This window comes from Triturus cristatus, chromosome 6 (assembly GCF_964204655.1).
Source record: "Triturus cristatus chromosome 6, aTriCri1.1, whole genome shotgun sequence".
Classification (NCBI taxonomy): Eukaryota; Metazoa; Chordata; class Amphibia; order Caudata; family Salamandridae; genus Triturus; species Triturus cristatus.
Window position 1 is genome coordinate 452,274,385 of NC_140589.1, and position 19,070 is coordinate 452,293,454.

The window sequence follows — 19,070 nt, forward strand, 5'->3', positions numbered from 1 at the left end:
GGTGCAGTGAGCTAAAAAACGGTGATGGATTAAAACCATGATCTCTTGACTTGGTAAGAGTATTCTGCATCATTCAGAAACTCTGTCCATCACCACCCCCTTTTCCAAAATCGATGATGTCACATGTTACATCACCCATGACATGGCCAATGACATCACTGATGGCCTAATATAAACTTTGATACACGCATCTAAAATACAGACTATTTTTGAAACCATACACACAACAATGCCAGATACTACATACCACCCACTATTTCCTAGGTCTACACTCACATCCAGTCACTTATCCATGCAGTTACTCATCAATACATTAATATAATATGCACTCATACACCTATACATACAGTCACACTCCGCCACTCATCCATAGGTACTCACACACCTAGTCATTCATGCAAAGAATCAATCACATACCCATTTACTCCTGTATACAGTTATACACACCAACTGCGTTATTTATACACCACATCACTTATTTATGCAGATACTAACACATACTTACTGTCTTATACAATCACTGATACAAGCAGACACTCATTTATACACCCACTCTTCAAACGACTTACTCTGACCTATAGTAATTTATATACTCCAACGCTCACATATACTGCCTTTAAACATATGTAGTTAGTCACACATATATCACCGAGACATTCATTCACTCACCAACACACCCATACACACACTAACTCACCCATACAGCCCTTCCCAGATGCACTTTTGAATCCATACAACCAGTGAACACACCCACTCGGACATCTGTCACACCCCCCCCTCCCCCCACCCACCCACACAGACACTCAGGCACTCATACAGATACTCAGACAACAAATCAATAACCCACATATTCACTCCTGTAGCTACTCTCTAACCATTGCAGCCGCTTATACACCAACTGAGAGACTAATACAGACTCACACAGTTTAGTCACTAACCCATGCATTCAGTAAGACACGTTCAATAACTCACTTATACAGTCAGTCACGCACCTACTAAATAATCCATTCAGGCACTTGTAAATCCACTCATTCTTCAATACACCTTGGCATAGATATATATGAAAAATATTTCAGCTTTACAGAAACACACATTCGCTGGATGATGTCATCAGTGATGTCATTTGAGATGTCATCAGTGATGTCACTGACCATGTCATGAGTAATGTAATATGTGATGTCATCACCAGTGCATTGCGGGCACGCGAGTTATAGTTAGCTCAACTAACTATAACGAGCGAATTTCTCTGGTTTTATATGAATCAAATGTTCAACTAACTATAACGTCCCTGAAACCTTTGGTTTTTTAGTGAAAATATATATATACTGAAAAATACATAGGTTTCAGGGACATTAGTTAGTTGGACATTTCACCCATACAAAACAAGAGAAATTCGACCAGCATAGTTAGTTGACCTAACTATAACTCACACCCCTGCAATGCATTGTTGATGACGTCATATTACATCACTCATGACATGGTCAGTAACATCACGCATAACCTGGTCAGTGACATCACTGATGACATCATACAGTGACTGTGAGTGTTTCTAAAAAGTTTAAGAATGTGATATATAGATACGTAAAGGTGTATTGAAGAATGAGTGGGTTTGAGTGTCTGAATTGATAATTTACTGGGTGCGTGACTGACTGTAATTGAGTGATTAACGTGTTTTAGTGAATGCTTGGCTGAATGACTAATCTGTGTGAATGTCTATCAGTATGTCAGTTGGTGTGTAAGTGGTTACTTGGGTTGGTGTGTAGCTACATGAGTGACTATATGGGTTAATGATTGGTTGTCTGAGTACCTGTATGGGTGCCTGAGTGTCTGTGTTGGTGAGTGGGGGTGTGTGACTGCATGGATGTGTGAGTGGGGGATTAACTGGGCGTGTGGGCTCATGAGTGCATCTGCGAGGGGCTGTATGGATGAGTGAGTGTGTGTATGGCTGTGTTGGTGAGTGAATGGATGTCTCTGCGGTATATGTGTGAGTAACTACATATGTAAAAGGCAGTATATGTGAGTGTTGGAATATATAAGTGACTATATGTGAGAGTGAGTGATTGTGAGAGTGGCTGTATGGATGAGTGTGTGCTTGTGTCAGTGATTGTATAAGAGAGTAAGAATGTTAGTATCTGTATGAATAAGTGAGGTGGTGTGTCTATAACTGTGTAGGTGAGTAAATGGCAGTGTGATTGAGTCTTTGGGTGACTGAACAGGTGTGCAAGAAATTCTATGGGTGAGTGGTGGTGTGTGTCTGTCTGTATGGGTGTATGAGTGCATATATCAGAGGCTGTATTCATGAGTGACTGCGTGTATGAGTGTTTATGGGTGAATGAGTTGATGTGTGTGTAGGCCTATGAATTAGTGAGTGGGTATGTACTAACTGGTATTGGTGTATCTATGGTTTCGAGAATAGTAGTCTGTATTTTAGAGTGGGTGTATGAAAGGTTATATTAGGGTGTGAGGAGGTGCATCAGTTAATAAGTGGATGATGTCATCAGTGATGTCTTTTGAGATGTCATCAGTGATGTCACTGACCATGTCATGAGTGATGTAGTATGTGACATCATCAGCTGTGCATTGCGGGGGTGCGAGTTATAGTTAGCTCAACGAAGTATAACGGTCGAATTTCTCTGGTTTTGTACAAGTGAAATGTCCAACTTAACTATAACGTTTCTGAAACCTATGGTTTTTTCAGTGAATTTCCAAGGTTTTTTACATGCTAATTACTAAGTATAACCTCCCTGAAACCTGTGGTTTTTCAATGAGTTTCAAAGGTTTTTTAAATGCTAATTTCTAACTATAATATCCCTGAAACCTATGGCTTTTTCAGTGAATTTCAAAGGTTTTTTTAAATGCTAATCCCGAACTATAACATCCCTGAAACCTATGGTTCTTTCAGTGAATTTCAAAGGTTTTTTAAATGCTAAGTACTAACTATAATGTCCCTGAAACCTATGGCTTTATCAGTAAATTTCGAAGGTTTTTTAAATGCTAATTACTAACTATAATGTAGTAGTAGCATTTGCAGAGTGGTGCAGAAAGTGTGCTGGGCCTCTGACCAGAGCTCAGAAATTCTGCTGCGTTGGACTTACAGGAGGTACTAGGAGGGCTTCTTGGCCCCCAAAGTTCCTCAGGATTAAAGTGGACTTCATTCCATAACTCTTAGTGTGCCAAGAGGTGCGTTTGCAGAGTGGTGGGAAAAGGGGGCGTGGCCTCCAAAGACCTCTTAGCAATCCGACTGTGTGGGGGGCAACTACCCCTCCTATTACCTCCAGTAAGTCCCACACAGCAGGATTGCTAAGTTCTCCTAGCCGGCCACGCCCCATTTACCCAAGAATCTGCAAACATACTCCCTGGTGCACTCTTGGATGGGGATTGAAGTCCCCTTTGTTGCTGGGGGTCCTTAGGGGCCAACTAGCCTACCTGACACCTCCAGTAAGCCCCTGATAGTGGGATTGCGGATAGGTGTACACAAACCACGCCCCCTTTCTGCACCACTCTGGAAACGCACCTCCTGGCGTACTCTTGGTTGGGGGATGAAGTTCCTTTGCCTCCTGACGGTCCTTAGCTCTAGTAAATCCCACTCAGCTGGATTGCTGAGTGGTCTGAGGCCACGGTCCCTTTTTACACCACTCTGCAAACGTGCCTCCTGGTGCTCAAGGGATGAAGTCCACTTTAGTCCTGAGGTGCTCAGGACACAAGAGGACCTCATCGCCCCACCAGCAGTGCGCCAAGATGCGCATTTGCAGAGTCGTGTAAAAAGGGGCGTGGCCTCGGACCACCTCTCAGCAATCGCACTGTTTGGGGCTTACTGGAGGTACCTGGTGAGCTAGTTGGCCCCTAAGGACACTTAGTATTCAAGGGGGCTTAATCCCCTAATCCAGAACGTGCCAAGAGGTGCGTTTGTACAGTGGTGCTGGGAGGGGGTGGGGCCTCCGGCTAGATGTCGGCTTCAGTTTTTTTTTTATTGTTAGAAGAGGGGGCTGTGTTGCCCCTCTCTTGTAATATGTTGTGGGCCCTAGGGGCCCCATCCCCCAGGACCTGACCCATTAAAAAAAAACCGGGAAGGGTGGCTGATTTTGGCCCCGGAGACCCCATCCCCTAGTTTATATATTTTTTTAAAATAATTTATATGTGAGGGGGGGGCGCGTGGCCCCCCCTTCCCTGGGTCACTTCTGTCCCCGGGGTACCCCAACCCCCAGGGCCTGGCCAGCCTTTATTTTTAATTTTAGAGGGCCCCCCCCCCCCCCCTCCTGAGGCAAATTATGGCCCCGGGAATCCATCCCCTGTGGCATGCCCTCACGTTGGGGACCGCAGTTGGAGCCCCAATGCCCCCACGGTCCCAGCCGGCTCCCCGCCTCCTGCGGGAGCCAGCATTGCTTTTAGAAAAGGGGAGCTGCTAACATGCAGCTCCCCTTGTCCAAAAGCAATCTGCTTTGCTTCATGGAAGTGAGAGCAGGTTTCCTGCTCTCGCTTCCATGAAGCAAAGCAGAAGTTTGCAATGACAGGGCGGGAGCACACCAGGACATTGCTGGAGCGGACCCTGGGGGGGGTGTGGCAGTCCCCAGGGCCATAGACGGCTCCAGGAGATGGGCGTCACTGCCCCCTCCCTTCGTGTAGAAAGCCCTAGGGAGGAACTTAATGAATGTGTGCCACGTGGAGGTGGTGGTCCCCGGGGCCATGTGGAGGGGTGCTCGAGCCCCCCTACACATTTTTTTAAAATCAGAGCCCTGGTGAGGTGGCGGCCCTTGGGGCTGCATGGGGAGGCTTGAGCTCCCTCCACCAAGCATTTTATTTTGGAAAAAAGCCCCGGGAGGTGGTAGGCTCGGGGGCTGTGGGGGGGCTGAGCGCCCCCGTATGTAATCAGCATGGCCCCGGGGAGGTGGCGGTCCCCAGGGCTGCGGGGGTCCCCTCACTATATTTTTTGATTACCCCAGGACCTGGCCCACCAGGAGGCTGATTAAAACAAAGATCAGGAGACCGCGCTTTATTCATTTTTTTGGCAGGATTCGCGTACCCAGCTTTTTAAGGCTGTGGGGGGCCCTTGTGGGACCTCCTGACCAGGCCTAGGGGGTCTGGGTGTTTCTACCCTGCCCCCTTTTGTTCACATTTTGCTTGTGACTCGGTTTTTCCAGACACAAGATGGCTGCCAACACTTCTTGGTTTGCAGAGTTGGCAGCCAATCAGAATGAAGCTTGTAATCGAGAGGGTTCAAGGATACAGCGCGGTCACCAGATATCAATATTTTTTCATTTTTAAATTTCTCAGGAACTACTAAACAGATTTACACCATTTAAAGCAACTAGTGCATTGTGGACCAAGAGCTACCTCTCTGCCAAATTTGGTGTAATTTAGTTCAGCAGTTCGGGCTGTAACCGCGACAAAAGTTCCTATGGAAATTAACATGGAGAAAACGTTTTTTGGGACCCCCATGTTTTCTTGGTCCCTGCTTGACGAATCACCCTGAATCTTTCAAGACAGGAGTTGACCTTAGCGTGCCATTAGTATTGAAAATTTCGCGAAGGTTCGTCAATTCTTCAATTGAGATGTCATCAGTGATGTCACTGACCATGTCATGAATAATGTAATATGTGACGTCATCAGCAGTGCATTGCGGGGGTGCGAGTTCTAGTTAGCTCAACTAACTATAACAGGGGAATTTCTATGGTTTTCTATGAGTGAAATGTCCAACTAACTTTAACGTCCCTGAAACCTATGGTTTTTTCAGTGAATTTCTATGGTTTTTTAAATGCTAATTCCTAACTATAACGTCTGTAAAACCTATGGTTTTTTTCAGGGAATTTCGAAGGTTTTATAAATGTTAATTTCATATTTTAATATTTATAAAACCTATATTTTTTCTAGTTTTTAAAATAATATTTTGGAACTCTATAAACCTTTTTTTAACTTAAAAAATTATGTAATGTTTTATATCTTCAAAAAAATAATCTATATAATTTTTTTTTTCTTCTGAGAAATGTAGAGTCCCGTACCGGTAGTCTACCAAGCTCCATCAGCATGAAACAAGGCGCATTTCGTATCCGACGAGTTCGTGGCACCACGTCCCTTGTACGAACATATACGTATGAGGTCACACCAGCTGCTACTTTGGTATGCGACGGGTACGCAATACCAAGCCGCGCATTACGTCGTGTACATATGGGGTCGTGCCCGCTGCGCATTGCGTATGCGACGACTGCACGCTGCCAGGCCCTGTGTTACGTCATAGACGTATGGTGCTGCGACGGGTACGCCATTCCCTCATTTTTTTTTTATATGTCTCAAAACTATCTACATAACTTTAAAGTGTATATGAGAGCAAGCGATAATCTACAATATTTTAAACATTTGTATATTTTTAACTGTAATAAATTTATATTATAGTAAATATATTTTCTCAAAATCGCGTAGGGCGGTCTCCTTGCGCGCTGAGTTTGCGATTGCCATCTGACCTTAAAAAAAAGCATTTGATTAGTTAATAACATTTCCCATTCTACCAGTTGGAAAACGCCAACCATTTTAGTCATTCTCTCCACAGCATTTGATGAGACACACCTCTTCTGCTTAGAGAGCTTTTTTGAAAACGTTTTGCTATATACACATATCTTACACTACACACAACATGCAACCATCATCTTCATCAATATTCATGGTCTGTAAAGTAGCCTTTCACCTGTGATAGGCACACACCTAAAACTCACATAACCGAAGTTTTCCCCACTGCCAGAGGTAACATGCTTGCATAAGCTATCCACAGCACAATGTAATGTGGTACGGCACAGGGGCACTATCATGCATAGATAATGAACACACGGACACAGATAGATAGTGGAAGTGGGTACGGGCACGTGCGCTCAACTTCTTTTTTTTTTTTTTTTTTTTTTTTACCAGGGTCACATATCCAGTGATGTCTGTGCTGGATGCATGTGGGGTGAGCGTAAAACAGCCCTCAGAGAATGGTTGCTGCTAGCATCAATTACAACAGTAATCATTGGATCACACACAGAGTTTCAATAATAAAAGAGTCAATAGTTTGTGCTGCAGTAAGGTAGGGACAGTAGATGTAAAATAATACATAAAAAATTCTATCGTAAAAGAACCACAACTTGTGCTATATTCAGACACGAGCAATAAATCTGAAATAATACACAAAAAGATTGTATCATAAAGGGTCCAACAGTTCTAGTGCACTCAGATAGCCACATCAAAAGCATTCAGCATGTGCACAGCCAGCGATGAAGCGTGCTGTGAGCGGGCCGTACTAGCAGCAAAGTCTGTTGCCATCAACACTGCATCATCTGCAATAGCGACTCGATCTCAATTGTGAACTCTGCTGTCTGCAGTGTAGGCCAGAGAGAGCGGTCAGCAAGGACCCACAGCTACGTAAGGTGGCCTTTAGCTACACAGTTTGTCATACACGAAGCAAGAAAAAGCGTGTGCAGAGCCTGCCATGACGCGTATGCATGGTGTGAACAGAGCGCACTGTAGCAATGTCTTTTACTACAGGACTGCGTCATCTACAATACCGACTCGATCTGAATTGTGAACACTACTGTCTGCAGTGCAAATTGAAGGCATTAGTCACACAGACATCCATTAATACTTTTTCTCACTTCCTCTTCCCAAAATACAACAACATAAATTACAAAAAACTCTGCAATAAATAATTCAAAACAATTCGCATTGCGATTTCTACTGTCCACAATCTAGACTATTCTGTGTTCCTTTGAACTTGCAAGATGAATTTCACCATTGTACTAAACATATAACTCACCTAAAAAAAAATCTTCAAGCAAATATACTAAAAGAATATTCTGTATATTTCAAGACGTTGTAGTTAGTTGCCTACTGAATTCTGTAATTACACAATCACCACTCGATCTGAATTGTGAGGCCTGCTGACCGCAGTGTAGGCCAGAGGCAGTAGTCATTAACACCTCACAGCCAAGTGACCTTGGATTCGGATGCACGAAGTTGGTTGCACCTGGTCGGAGGGGGTACACAGAAATCATCACAGACTTTAACTTCTGACATCCTCAATCATATAATCAAGACCCCGTTTCACTGTTCTGACCTTCTGTACCGCGGTGTAGTCCTCCAACTACAGTCAACCAAGCCCAATAATCATGTGCAGCAGTTAACTACGGAAGCACAGACACTGATGCACCTCTACGGAAAAGGTTCTGTGAAAACCAAGCCGCAGGTAATATCGGACACCGTCAATTGTGGGATCAAGACACCATTCCACTGTTGGGACCTAGAGTTGGTAGCAACTGGTCAAAGAGAGTACCTTTATCTCAATTCTCAGTTGCAGTTCTAACATAGTCTATTGTGGGATCAAGACACCGTTCCACTGTTGGGACCTAGAGTTGGTAGCATCTGCTTGAAGGGAGTACCTTTATCTCCACTCTCAGATGCAGTTCTAACATCGTCCATTGTGGGATCAAGACCCCGTTTCACTGTTCGGACCTGCTATAGCGCGGGGTACTCCAGCCACTGCAGTCAGCCAAGCCCAATAATCATGTGCAGCAATTGCCTACGGAAGCACAGACTCTGATGCACGTGAACAGAAGGAGTTCTGTGAAAACCCACCAGCAAGTAATATCGGACATCGTCCATTCTGGAATCAATACACTGTTCCACTATTGTGACCTAGAGTTGGTTGCACCTGCTCCAAGGGAGTACCTTCATCTCCACTCTCAGATGCAGTTCTAACATCGTCCATTTTGGGATCAAGACACCGTTCCACTGTTGGTACCTGTTCGACTACTGTGTTAGTAGTATACAGAGCACTCCACACTGCTGGACCTCAAACTGAACGCTGTGTGCCTGTGTTGCGGTAGCCAGCATTGATCTGAGGAACCTTCCGACCTCTCAGACCTCGCCTCAGGAGCTTCTGCCGGCACGTGGTGGGCCCTCTTTCACATAATGCGGTAGCGAAAGGTGAACTGTGGAGCATATGTGCGTTGCAGCGGCCACGACAGTTTCTGAGTACCATCAGGCTGAGAGCATCATTCACGCAGACACCTTCACTCACGAGGTCAACCTCGTGGCGGTGTAAGCTGCGCAGACCTGGCAGACACGTTCGCCATTCCGGAAGAGAACCACACCCAGAGAAACGTGCCTTTTATTCATACCCCTACGCCGAGCCAGCCCACTACGCTAAAGATTTGGGGGGGAGGGGTGCACGTACGCGCTATGTTTTCAAAAACTTCCCTACTGACTGTACTATTATGGTTCCGTCCATTATCTACTTGACTCAATAGACCATCAGTGTATGTTCACATGTACATGTGTGTGCTCTGCATACTCAAGTCTGTCCGCAACATCCCCTCAACACTTTCCATTGTATACTTTTATAATCGAGAATCACTTGCCACCTTCGCACATACTTTCCTCCCATCTCTCCCCGCATTCTGCATTGTGTAACAGAGGTGCTATGCCATTTTTGCTTTGTGTACATGGCTAGCCACGGTTCCCACAGTTCGTAGTGTTGTTGTGTCTGATAGGTGTACATGTTATTTGTCATGTTGTATGTGATTATATAAGGTAGCGCGTTTATTCATGAGCAGTGGTTTCTTCCATTTACATATCGCTGTCTTAAAGAGCATACAGAAGTTTTTCTCACAGGTGCAAACTGTGACCACAATGGCAGTCATTCATTACTTTGCAAGAATTTCCAACTGCATGACACTTCTAAGCTTACAGCCCCCAATCTTGCCTGCTTTCTTGAAAGCACGCCAACTCCCACAATCACACCAACATTCACACAGCTTTCTAACGGCAGTTATCTGCTTCTCAATAACATGCACTCCTATGGAATGTGAGGTGGCATACCGTATGTCCTTACTGTTTCAAACTTCCTATAGCAATGACTATTCCCACCCACACAAACTAACTCCCAAATTTCATCTTGAGCTTAAATCCCTACTTTGCAAACAAATTTCATTAAACTAACCAAACTAAAGCGCTTTTCATCAGAACAGAAGTGTCCCTCACTTCTGCAAAAGAAATGTATCACCTGCAAATAGCACAAACTTCCAGTAAATAACAGGAACAGTGCCCAGAATTCTCGCTGTATTTGCGGCCATCCTACTACTATTTTTGCTTGTAAAAAATGACTGCGCTCCCTGTGGTAACGAGCATCTCCGACAGAATACGCCTTTACGTGAAGCTACATCAATACCGTGAAAAAATGGAACTACTTTTCGGCTACCTGCCTCTATCTATTATCGGAGCCAGCTACAACATGACATTTATTTACACATATCCAATGTGCGTCCAACCATCTTTCTATTGCAAAACTTGCTCATTCGACTGGCATATGGATGTATGCCTTGCCAACATCCCAACAATCTCTCCCGATATCCAGCAGGTAATGGAGTATCTTGAAAACCATGAACTCGATTGTTCAGGCAGTAGAGCAATGGCGGATGCAACGCAAAAAGGTATCGTGGCGGAATGGGATTTCTGCGCAGCCGCGAAAGATCTCCTGCAACGTACGTCCTGTGTGTCTCTGAGAGTTGGTATCCCGAGCTGTTGATCATGTCCATCCGTCCTTCGATCAGGCTGCCCCTTCGGGGGGGATCTCCTGATGCAGCAGCAGGAAAGGGGATTCTTCACTCGAACCTGTCAACGCTTCGCCTTCATCCATGGAGATTGATTCGGGGAAAGTTGACACTTTCGACCTTCCACCCGAAGTCTGTAATGTTATTTTGTTAGCTCTGCATCCATCCACAAAGTATGTATACACTGGCCGTTGGAGCAAGTTTGTGACATGGTGTACAGCCAAACAGGTTGACCATTTATCTGCACCCCTTTTCCAGGGTCATTTGTTTATCCTAATCCTGGGTCAGCAGGGCTCTGCATTGGGCATGTTGAAGGGTTGCCAATCTGCCTTTCTGCGACTGCAAGATCAGCCATCCCTTTTCAAGTCCCCTATTGTAAATAGATTCCTTAAAGGTCTGCAACACATTTCTTCCACCTCCCATTCTTATGTCGCAATGGGACCTTAACTTGGTTCTTAACTTTCTCATGCGCACACCCTTTGAGCTGCTTCATACCTTCCCTTTTAGGATCCTTTCCATCAAGGCAGCCTTTCTGGTGGGAAAGTCTGTGAACTAAAGGCACTGCCCTCTCAGCCTCTGAACATCTTTTTCTCAGACTACTGGTCCTTCGGACTCGAGCATCCTTCTTGGCAAATGTATTCAGTCTGTTCCACGTAGGCCAGTGCATCATTTTGCCTACCTTTTGCACTGCGCCTCACCCCTCTAAAGAAGAGGAGACACTCCACCGACAGGACCCAAATGGAGCATTGTTGTTCTACCTTAACTGCACAAAACTGTTCTGGATGGACAATCTTTTTTGTGAGGCATGTTGGAGCCAAGAAAGGGAAGGCTGTGCATAAACGAACCATCTACTGGATTGCACTGTGCATTAATATCTGCTATGCCAAGAAGCAACCCCCTGAGAGTTTGCATGCTCATTCCACCAGACCAAAGGTTGCGACCACCACGTTAGCATGCGTTGTACCAGTCCTGGGCATCTGCCAGGCAGCAATGTGGGCCTCGCTGAATGTGTTTCCCAAGCACTACTTCCTGGATTGTTGAGTCCGTTGGGACAGATACATTGCCCGTTCAGTCCTGCAGGACTCTCTGCTCTAAATCTAGTTTGCAGACCTTCCTCTGGGGAGGTATTGCTTGGTATCTCTTCTATGATAAGGAATCTGTGGATAGATTTTTCTATCAGATGAACAAGTTACTTACCTTCGGTAACTTCTAATCTGGTAAAGACACTATTTAGCCGCAGATTCCTTACCTACTCACCCACACTCTACGAAGGGATTTCTAGGTCCTCGGCTATTCTCTTTTTAGGGCCCTAGTTCCACACTCCTGTGTTCAGTGTTCTTCGTGGCTCTGCGCTCCTGGTGTTGGAAGTCGCAAAAAGAAACTGACGTCAGCGCACAGGGGTGGCGCCTGTATAGGCACCGCACACGTCACTAATGACGCAGACGACACTAACGATGCCACGTGGAGCTGAACAAGGCATCTACTGGCATGCAGGGGTACTGCTCACAAAAATTTCTGATCTAGTCTGACTCCTGGGAATAATTCGAATGTAAGGAATCTGCGGCTAGATAGTTGCTTAAGGTAAGTATTTTTTTCAAAAGTTCCCATACTTCTTTTTGCCTCGCCCCCAAATTCCCTGACCCCATTTCATTGCACTCATAATGGCTCCCCTTCATTATTTTATGCACTTCAACCTCGGCATATATCAATCTAATAAGTGCCTTCCAGTGACCATCCAAAACCGTGTTTGCATTTTCCTCGAGTATACCCTGAAGGTGTGAAACTTTTTTAATATTGAAAGTCTCTTCTGCGTGGAACTAACCGTTTTTATCATCCTGGGGCTTCATTCCAATTGTCCTAAATACTTTACCAAATTGTTTTGTGCCCTTAAAGGCATATTTGCTTTTCCCTTTTACAAACTTAATTTGTCATTGCCGAAACAATAAAAACCTATTACGCTCTTATTGTGTTTGAATTGTGTTAGCCTACTAACCGGGTGCTTTTCTATTGGAACGCTGGGATTTAGGAGGGAATATGGTCCTAGAACAGTGGTCACCAGAACCTGGCATTGTGATTTGAACACACAGCACCTGGATAGGCTAAGAAAATATGTTTAGCCTGCATTTTTGGTAAAATATGTAATCACATGTATTAAAAGTACAGTGATCACAGGGAGAAAATACAGCAACTCAAAAACTCTTCGCTGTTCGCAGGCAGAATTAACTCATACTTGCATCTACATAGATAGTGGTAGCCCTGTGACAAAGAATTTTTAGCAGTAAACAGAGTAAAACAAAAGTTATCATCCACCCTCAACCTCTCTCGTATCATCCTTATCACATGCTCGCTTTTGCTTTTTAGCACACTAACTTGCCAAATTACACTCTGCTCCCCCTTCAAAGTTGGGCACCTCCTCTCGCAAGATTTGAGGCCTTATCTACTTATTTTCACCGTACACTGTTCAGCAAAAATTACATTAAAACCAGTACTCTTGAGATTATGATCTTGGCAAAGCATGAAATAAGGCCAAAATAAAAGCGTCTTAAGTTAACGAAAGGAAAAATAATATCTGCTGAGCAGCATGCTCCAAAGACTAGGATTATCAACTATGAAAGAAAATTCAGAGAGGCAATAAAGACTTCGCTGTTACCATAAACATTACAGAGATACCTCTCAGACTACAGGTCACTCTGGTTTGTATATGCATTGCTTAAAACTGTCCCTCACGCTCCATTTGCATACCACTCCACTCGTAAGTCACTGCTTCCTGCTGCCACAACAAGTCAAAAGCACATCTCCAGGCTCATGTATGACTCCAAATGCACCGCTCATAATTGAAAACCTTTACGAACACCCCCTTCAAACAATACACCATAAGCATTGGTAATACCAATACATCTGGCTTTAAAGGAATGTTGTATTGTAATGTGAAGCATTACATTTAAATGGCATGGAAATACACATGTATTTGTGTGGAAGCAAATAACTGTAGTATAATATTAATGTAGGTTAAAAGGCCGGGTGACAGTTGCACTGTCAATCCAGATCTACATATCCATGTTGGTTAATAACTGCCCTCCTTTCATCTGTGCTCTTGCAGAGAAAAAACATATAAATTATCTATTTTTCCATATACTTTAATAGCAATCCAATGCAATGCATGTGCCCCTGAACGTTCAAGCTTAGGCAGCTGGATGAATAAATATAATCACTTCTGCATGGAAGGCAAGCACTTTTTGTAGAAGCACACAACTTCTGCCCAATCAAAACATACTCCTGACTCCCAACATATCTGCAGAGACAAAACCCCTTCCTAGTGAGGATCGCATAATTGTATGGCAACAGCTACTCTGACAAGCCAGACCATGAAAACTGACTAGCTTGTGGTCTACAACTTTTTTTGTAATAAGGGCTACTTATGCTCAATCAAAATTATATCACGAGCTACTGTAAGTGATGTGATAGTCCATTCAAGACTGCCAGCAGTGATGAGTGCACTAGGCAGGGTTGCTAGCAGTAAAGCAAAAAAACAAGGAATTTGGAATGCATTTACATGAGTAGTACATAACATCCATAGCTGCTATTCCCCGGCACCAAGGCAATAATATGAGTAATACATGTCTCCAACTCAAATAATACATTAAGATTTATTTTGGATATTGAACCATTTTTCTCCAAACATCAGCTTATGAGTTCTGAAAATACACACATTTTTATCTCAAATACATGCTTTTTAAGTTTGGCATACATATAATGTAAACAAGCAAAGGCTTTCATGTTAGTAGGCTGAAGTGCGCTACTCACGGGTAGCTGTATAGCTACTGGTAGCTCACAAGCTACTCATTGGAGACGCCCGTACTAGATTAACCGGAGAGTACATTGTGACCTTGCCAAGGAACAGGAAAATGCATTAGAAATACACAAGACAGTAGAAAGTAGAGTTGTTCTTGAGCAGCAGTGTTTTCTAGCTGTAAACTGATTTTGCCTTGCTCCGTTCCTTTATTTTTTTACTCATTTATGACATGGTAATCTTTTGTTTGGGAACTTTGCTGCTGAGCAATAAGTAGAGAAAGATCGGGCATCGTTGGAGGCCTCCATTTTTGTCATAAATTCATAGCCCCTCTAGATATTCTATTTCTGTACACACCTTCATCTTATGTACACTATTTACCTGCTTATGCTGCGTAGATCTCTAAAAGTATTTTGGATATTGTAATGTGAAATATTCTCATTCGGTTTTCCTCATTTAGAACCCGATGCCGTGAAGCAGGCGCCGCTGCAGTGTCGCAGAAGACCATAGCCCAAGTTGCGGAGATATTTGTTGTTAAAGCGCACTGCTTATCTTGCAAAATGTTGTTCAGCAGTGATGAGCAAGTCTGCCAGCATAAAAAAAGCACTAACCACAATCCAAAGCTGATTACCAAATTGCAAGAATCTGTCTTGGTCTTCTGCTATGTCAACGAAGGAGTCCTAGATCCTTCTGATGTGCGCTTATCGGTGGGTCGGTCCAATCAGAACTCTTCTATGCTTAAAAGAGCGTTTGATCACCTCGGATCGAAAAACGAATCCTTGAAAGTAAATAATATGAAAAGAAAATCTCAAGCAACCGGGGGACTACCAACATTAGAAAATATGATAGTCACTAAAACTGTATGGTTCTGTGAGTGCAACCAGAAGTTTGAAACTGACCAAGTGGCAGAGAAACACATTTTATCTGCAAATAGCATCTGCTATAAATGCATGGTTTGTGGGAAAAAGTCCGAAGAGTCCGCTGTCATTCAGCTGCACATGAGCCGTTTCCATGGTGGAGCACATTTGAAAAATTATTATTTTTGGTGCAATACCTGCAACACCGAGCTGTCAACGAAGGAGAACGCTCTGGCACACATCGCTGAATGTCATGGAGGCCACACTTATTATTATGATCAAGAGGCTGAAGAAGAGCCACCCTCATCCTCGTCAGATATGTTGCCACAGCCCTCATCAGAGCCGAAGTTGTCAGCATCTCCTCCCTCACCTGTCAGAGGAAAGTGGGAATGCAGCATTTGTGAAGAGCTCTTCGATAGTGAAGAAAGCGTTCAGCAACACTGTAAATCATTGGGTACTCATCAGTTCCACAAGGTTTGCTGCGACCTTTGCAAACTGAGCTATCACAAGGTGGAACGATTCTACCGGCACTGTCAAGAGCAACACAACGGGGAGATCAAGATGAAATATGTGTGTGGCCTATGTGAGGATCTTTTTTTTGATGCAGAGGAAGAATTTCTCGTGCACTACACAGATGTCCACAGCAGAGAGTATGTGTTTTTGCCTGATCAGGCAGAAGTGTCCATAAAAGACCAAGAACCCGTTCCATCAACACCAGAAGACACTGCACGTTTAACATGCGGCTGTCTGACAGTTTACACAAATAAAAATCACCGAAAAGATGACCTAGTTAAGTGTAAAGAAAATCTTTTGGTCAAAGGTTCTATGTGGTACAGCTGCAGCATGTGTAAAGCAACAGGCCAAAAGGAAGCCGACATAATGGAACATTTTTGTTTTAAGCATAAAAAGAGGTCCGGCCAGGTATCATTCGAAGTAAAGTGTGGAACGTGCACAAAATCCTTCGATGACATGGACAGTGCCCAACAGCACTACCACGCCTGCCACAGTTTTCTGCAGAAGCCAAATCTGAGTCATCCCTTTGGATCCACTGTACCAAAAGATGGGGTGTTCAAGTTTACTGCCAGCAGCACATGTACAGCTAAGCAGCTTGGTAGCAAAGTCTCAAGTCATCCAAGACATGTAGAACATAGTATTCGCCCCTGTAGTTCGATGTCCACCACAGAATCATCATCATCATCATCTTCTGACACCAGTCGGGAATCTGAATCAACAAGCACGGGCACAGGTAACTTTCATCATGTGTTTATCCATGTATGCCATTAAAATGAATGTCTATGGTTAGAAAACGTTTGAGGAATTGAGGACTTTTTCATTGTACTCACATCATACATTATTTTCTTATGGATATTCGAAGCTGCACCACAATTCCTGAACACCTGTTTGTGAAATTAAAATGCTTATGCACAACAAAATTCCATTTAGATGAGCAAAAAAAGTCATTTGTAAAAGTAAACTTCACTTTCTGATTCATAGTGTCACAATTGTGGAATTTTACTCTAACAAATGACATTCCAAATCTGAAAGATGCATTAGCATATTGGGTTTTCTGAATATTTAATAGTATGATGATGCAAACTGCAGTGAATACGGAACGTCAGGGCTTTTCACAATTATGATGTGGAGAGTTTCACACCCTGGAAACCTTTCAGAATTGCTCTTGTGAGAGGCCGGAGTAAGTACTTTCCATTCTGATAAAGACTTTTAGCTGCAGATTCCTCACCTTTTGACTATTCACCCCGCATCAAACTAGATCTGGATTTTTTTTTTTGCTGTACCTCTGCTTGTTGGTAGGTGGCAACATACCGTTACTGCATTGACACGATTCTGCTCCAAAAATAAGAAATAATGTGCTTGGTTTATATAGGCGCCCCTCATGCGCGCCACCCGACATTGTTATTTATGGATCCGGAACACCCTATAGTATCCATAGACGTTTACCTTCTATAGTTTGTCAAAAAATCACACACAGTGTGCAAGGGAATGTTGCTCCCCAAAACGACAGGATGTAAGCCCTGTAAAGACTGTTGTATACAAATGTATGTGACAGATCCCATCAGGTATGCATGTGCTGCTTGGGGTCGAGTTATGAGACTATAGCCTACAGGGACTGCGGTTCAATGAATACAAAGACCATCTGATACCGTGAGGCAAAACTCTATTTTGCAGAGCATAAAAAGACCCTGCAGCAAGAATGGTGGAAGTCACGGTCCAAATCGAAGGTTCAGTCCCGGTCCTGTTCCCGCACCAGAGGCCAACTCCCTCTGGTGGGCCATCAGGCCCCAAGGAGCCGAAAGGCCTTTCATCTAGAGTACTGCTGGTGGGTTCGTCCTTGACGCCACCCTAAAGTTTATGAAGACCATTCACTCTAGGGGCCCCCACAGAGCCCTGCATTCCCCCCCCCCCCACCCCATCTACCACAGAGCCACAGACCTCATCGCCTCCAGGCTTCAACAAATCATCAACCGCTCCTTCGAGACCTCCGCCTTCCACGACGACTGGAAACACGCTGAAATCAACCTTCTCCTGATAAAACCCTTGGCGGACCCCACCGACCTCAAAAACTTCAGACCGATCTCCTTACTCCCGTTCCCGGCAAAAGTATTTGAAAAAGCAGTCAACAGCCACCTTCATAGAAGAAAACAACACCCTCAACTCCTCCAATCAGGCTTCAGGAAGAACCATAGCATCGAAACTGCCCTACTCGCTGCGGCAGACAAAATCCGCTCCCTCCTCGACAGAGGAGAGTCTGTGACCATCATCTTTCTTGACCTCCCCGCTGCCTTCGATAGTCTCTCATCGCACCCTAGCCCACTGACTCCATAATGACGGAATCCGGAACAAGGCCCTCGTCTGGATCCTTTCTTTCCTCTCTGGCAGAACGCAAGGGGTCAGACTCCCTCCTTTCCTCTCGGAACCCACTCAGACCACCTGCGGAGTTCCCCAAAGTTCCTCCATCAGCCCGACCCTGTTCAACGTCTGCATGGCCCCGCTCGCATCAATTGTCAAACCGCACAGACTCAACATCTTATCGTACGCAGACGACACCCAACTTATCCTCTCCCTGTCCAACGAACCCAAACTCTCCAAACATAACTTTCAAGACGGTATGGAAGCAGTCGCCAGCTGGATGAAGAACAGCTGCCTCAACTCAACACGAACAAAACGGAGGTGCTCATCATGGGCCCACACCCCGACGCCTGGAACTACACCTGGTGGCCCCCTGCCCTTGGGAACTCCCCCTCCCCCACAGACCAGGCACGCAACCTCGGAATCATCCTGGACTCCGAACTCAAAATGGACCGCCAGATGAACGCTGTCTCCTCTTCCTGCTACCACACCCTCTTGGCTACTCCAAAAGACCTTCAACTGGATTCCCCTCGAACACAGGAAAACAGTCACCCACCCCCTAATCAGCAGCAGACTAGACTTCGGCAACGCACTCTATGCCGGGATCAACAAGAACCTCACCCGCAAACTACAGAACGTCTGGAACGCCGCCGCCAGACTAGTCCTCAACCTACTGCACCACTGCCACATCAGCCAACACCTATGGACTGTACACTGGCTCCCCGTCGAGTAGAGAATCACCTTAAAGCTTCTCACCCTCGCCCACAAAGCCCTCCACAACACCGGACCTGCTTACATGAACCACCACCTCACGTTCAAAGCACCACAAAGATCCCTCCGCTCAGCCCAGCTCTCCCTTGCGACTGTACCATGCACAAAGAAGACCAGATCAGGAGGACACTCCTCCTTCCCCATTGCTACCAAGGCATGGAACTCCGTCCCTCCCCACCTAGACAGACTCCATCACACCAAGTTCTTGAAGGA

General features: G+C 44.7%; 1 protein-coding gene across 1 annotated transcript in view; it reads left to right on the forward strand.

Annotated features, from left to right (window-relative positions):
- The window catches only part of ZNF451 (zinc finger protein 451), a 641,645-nt gene that overhangs the window by 352,581 nt on the left and 269,994 nt on the right, over positions 1–19,070 (forward strand). Inside the window, exon 9 of the mRNA XM_085610887.1 lies at positions 14,822–16,464. Coding sequence (XP_085467013.1) covers positions 14,822–16,464 — 1,643 coding nt within the window. The remainder of the gene's footprint in view (positions 1–14,821; positions 16,465–19,070) is intronic.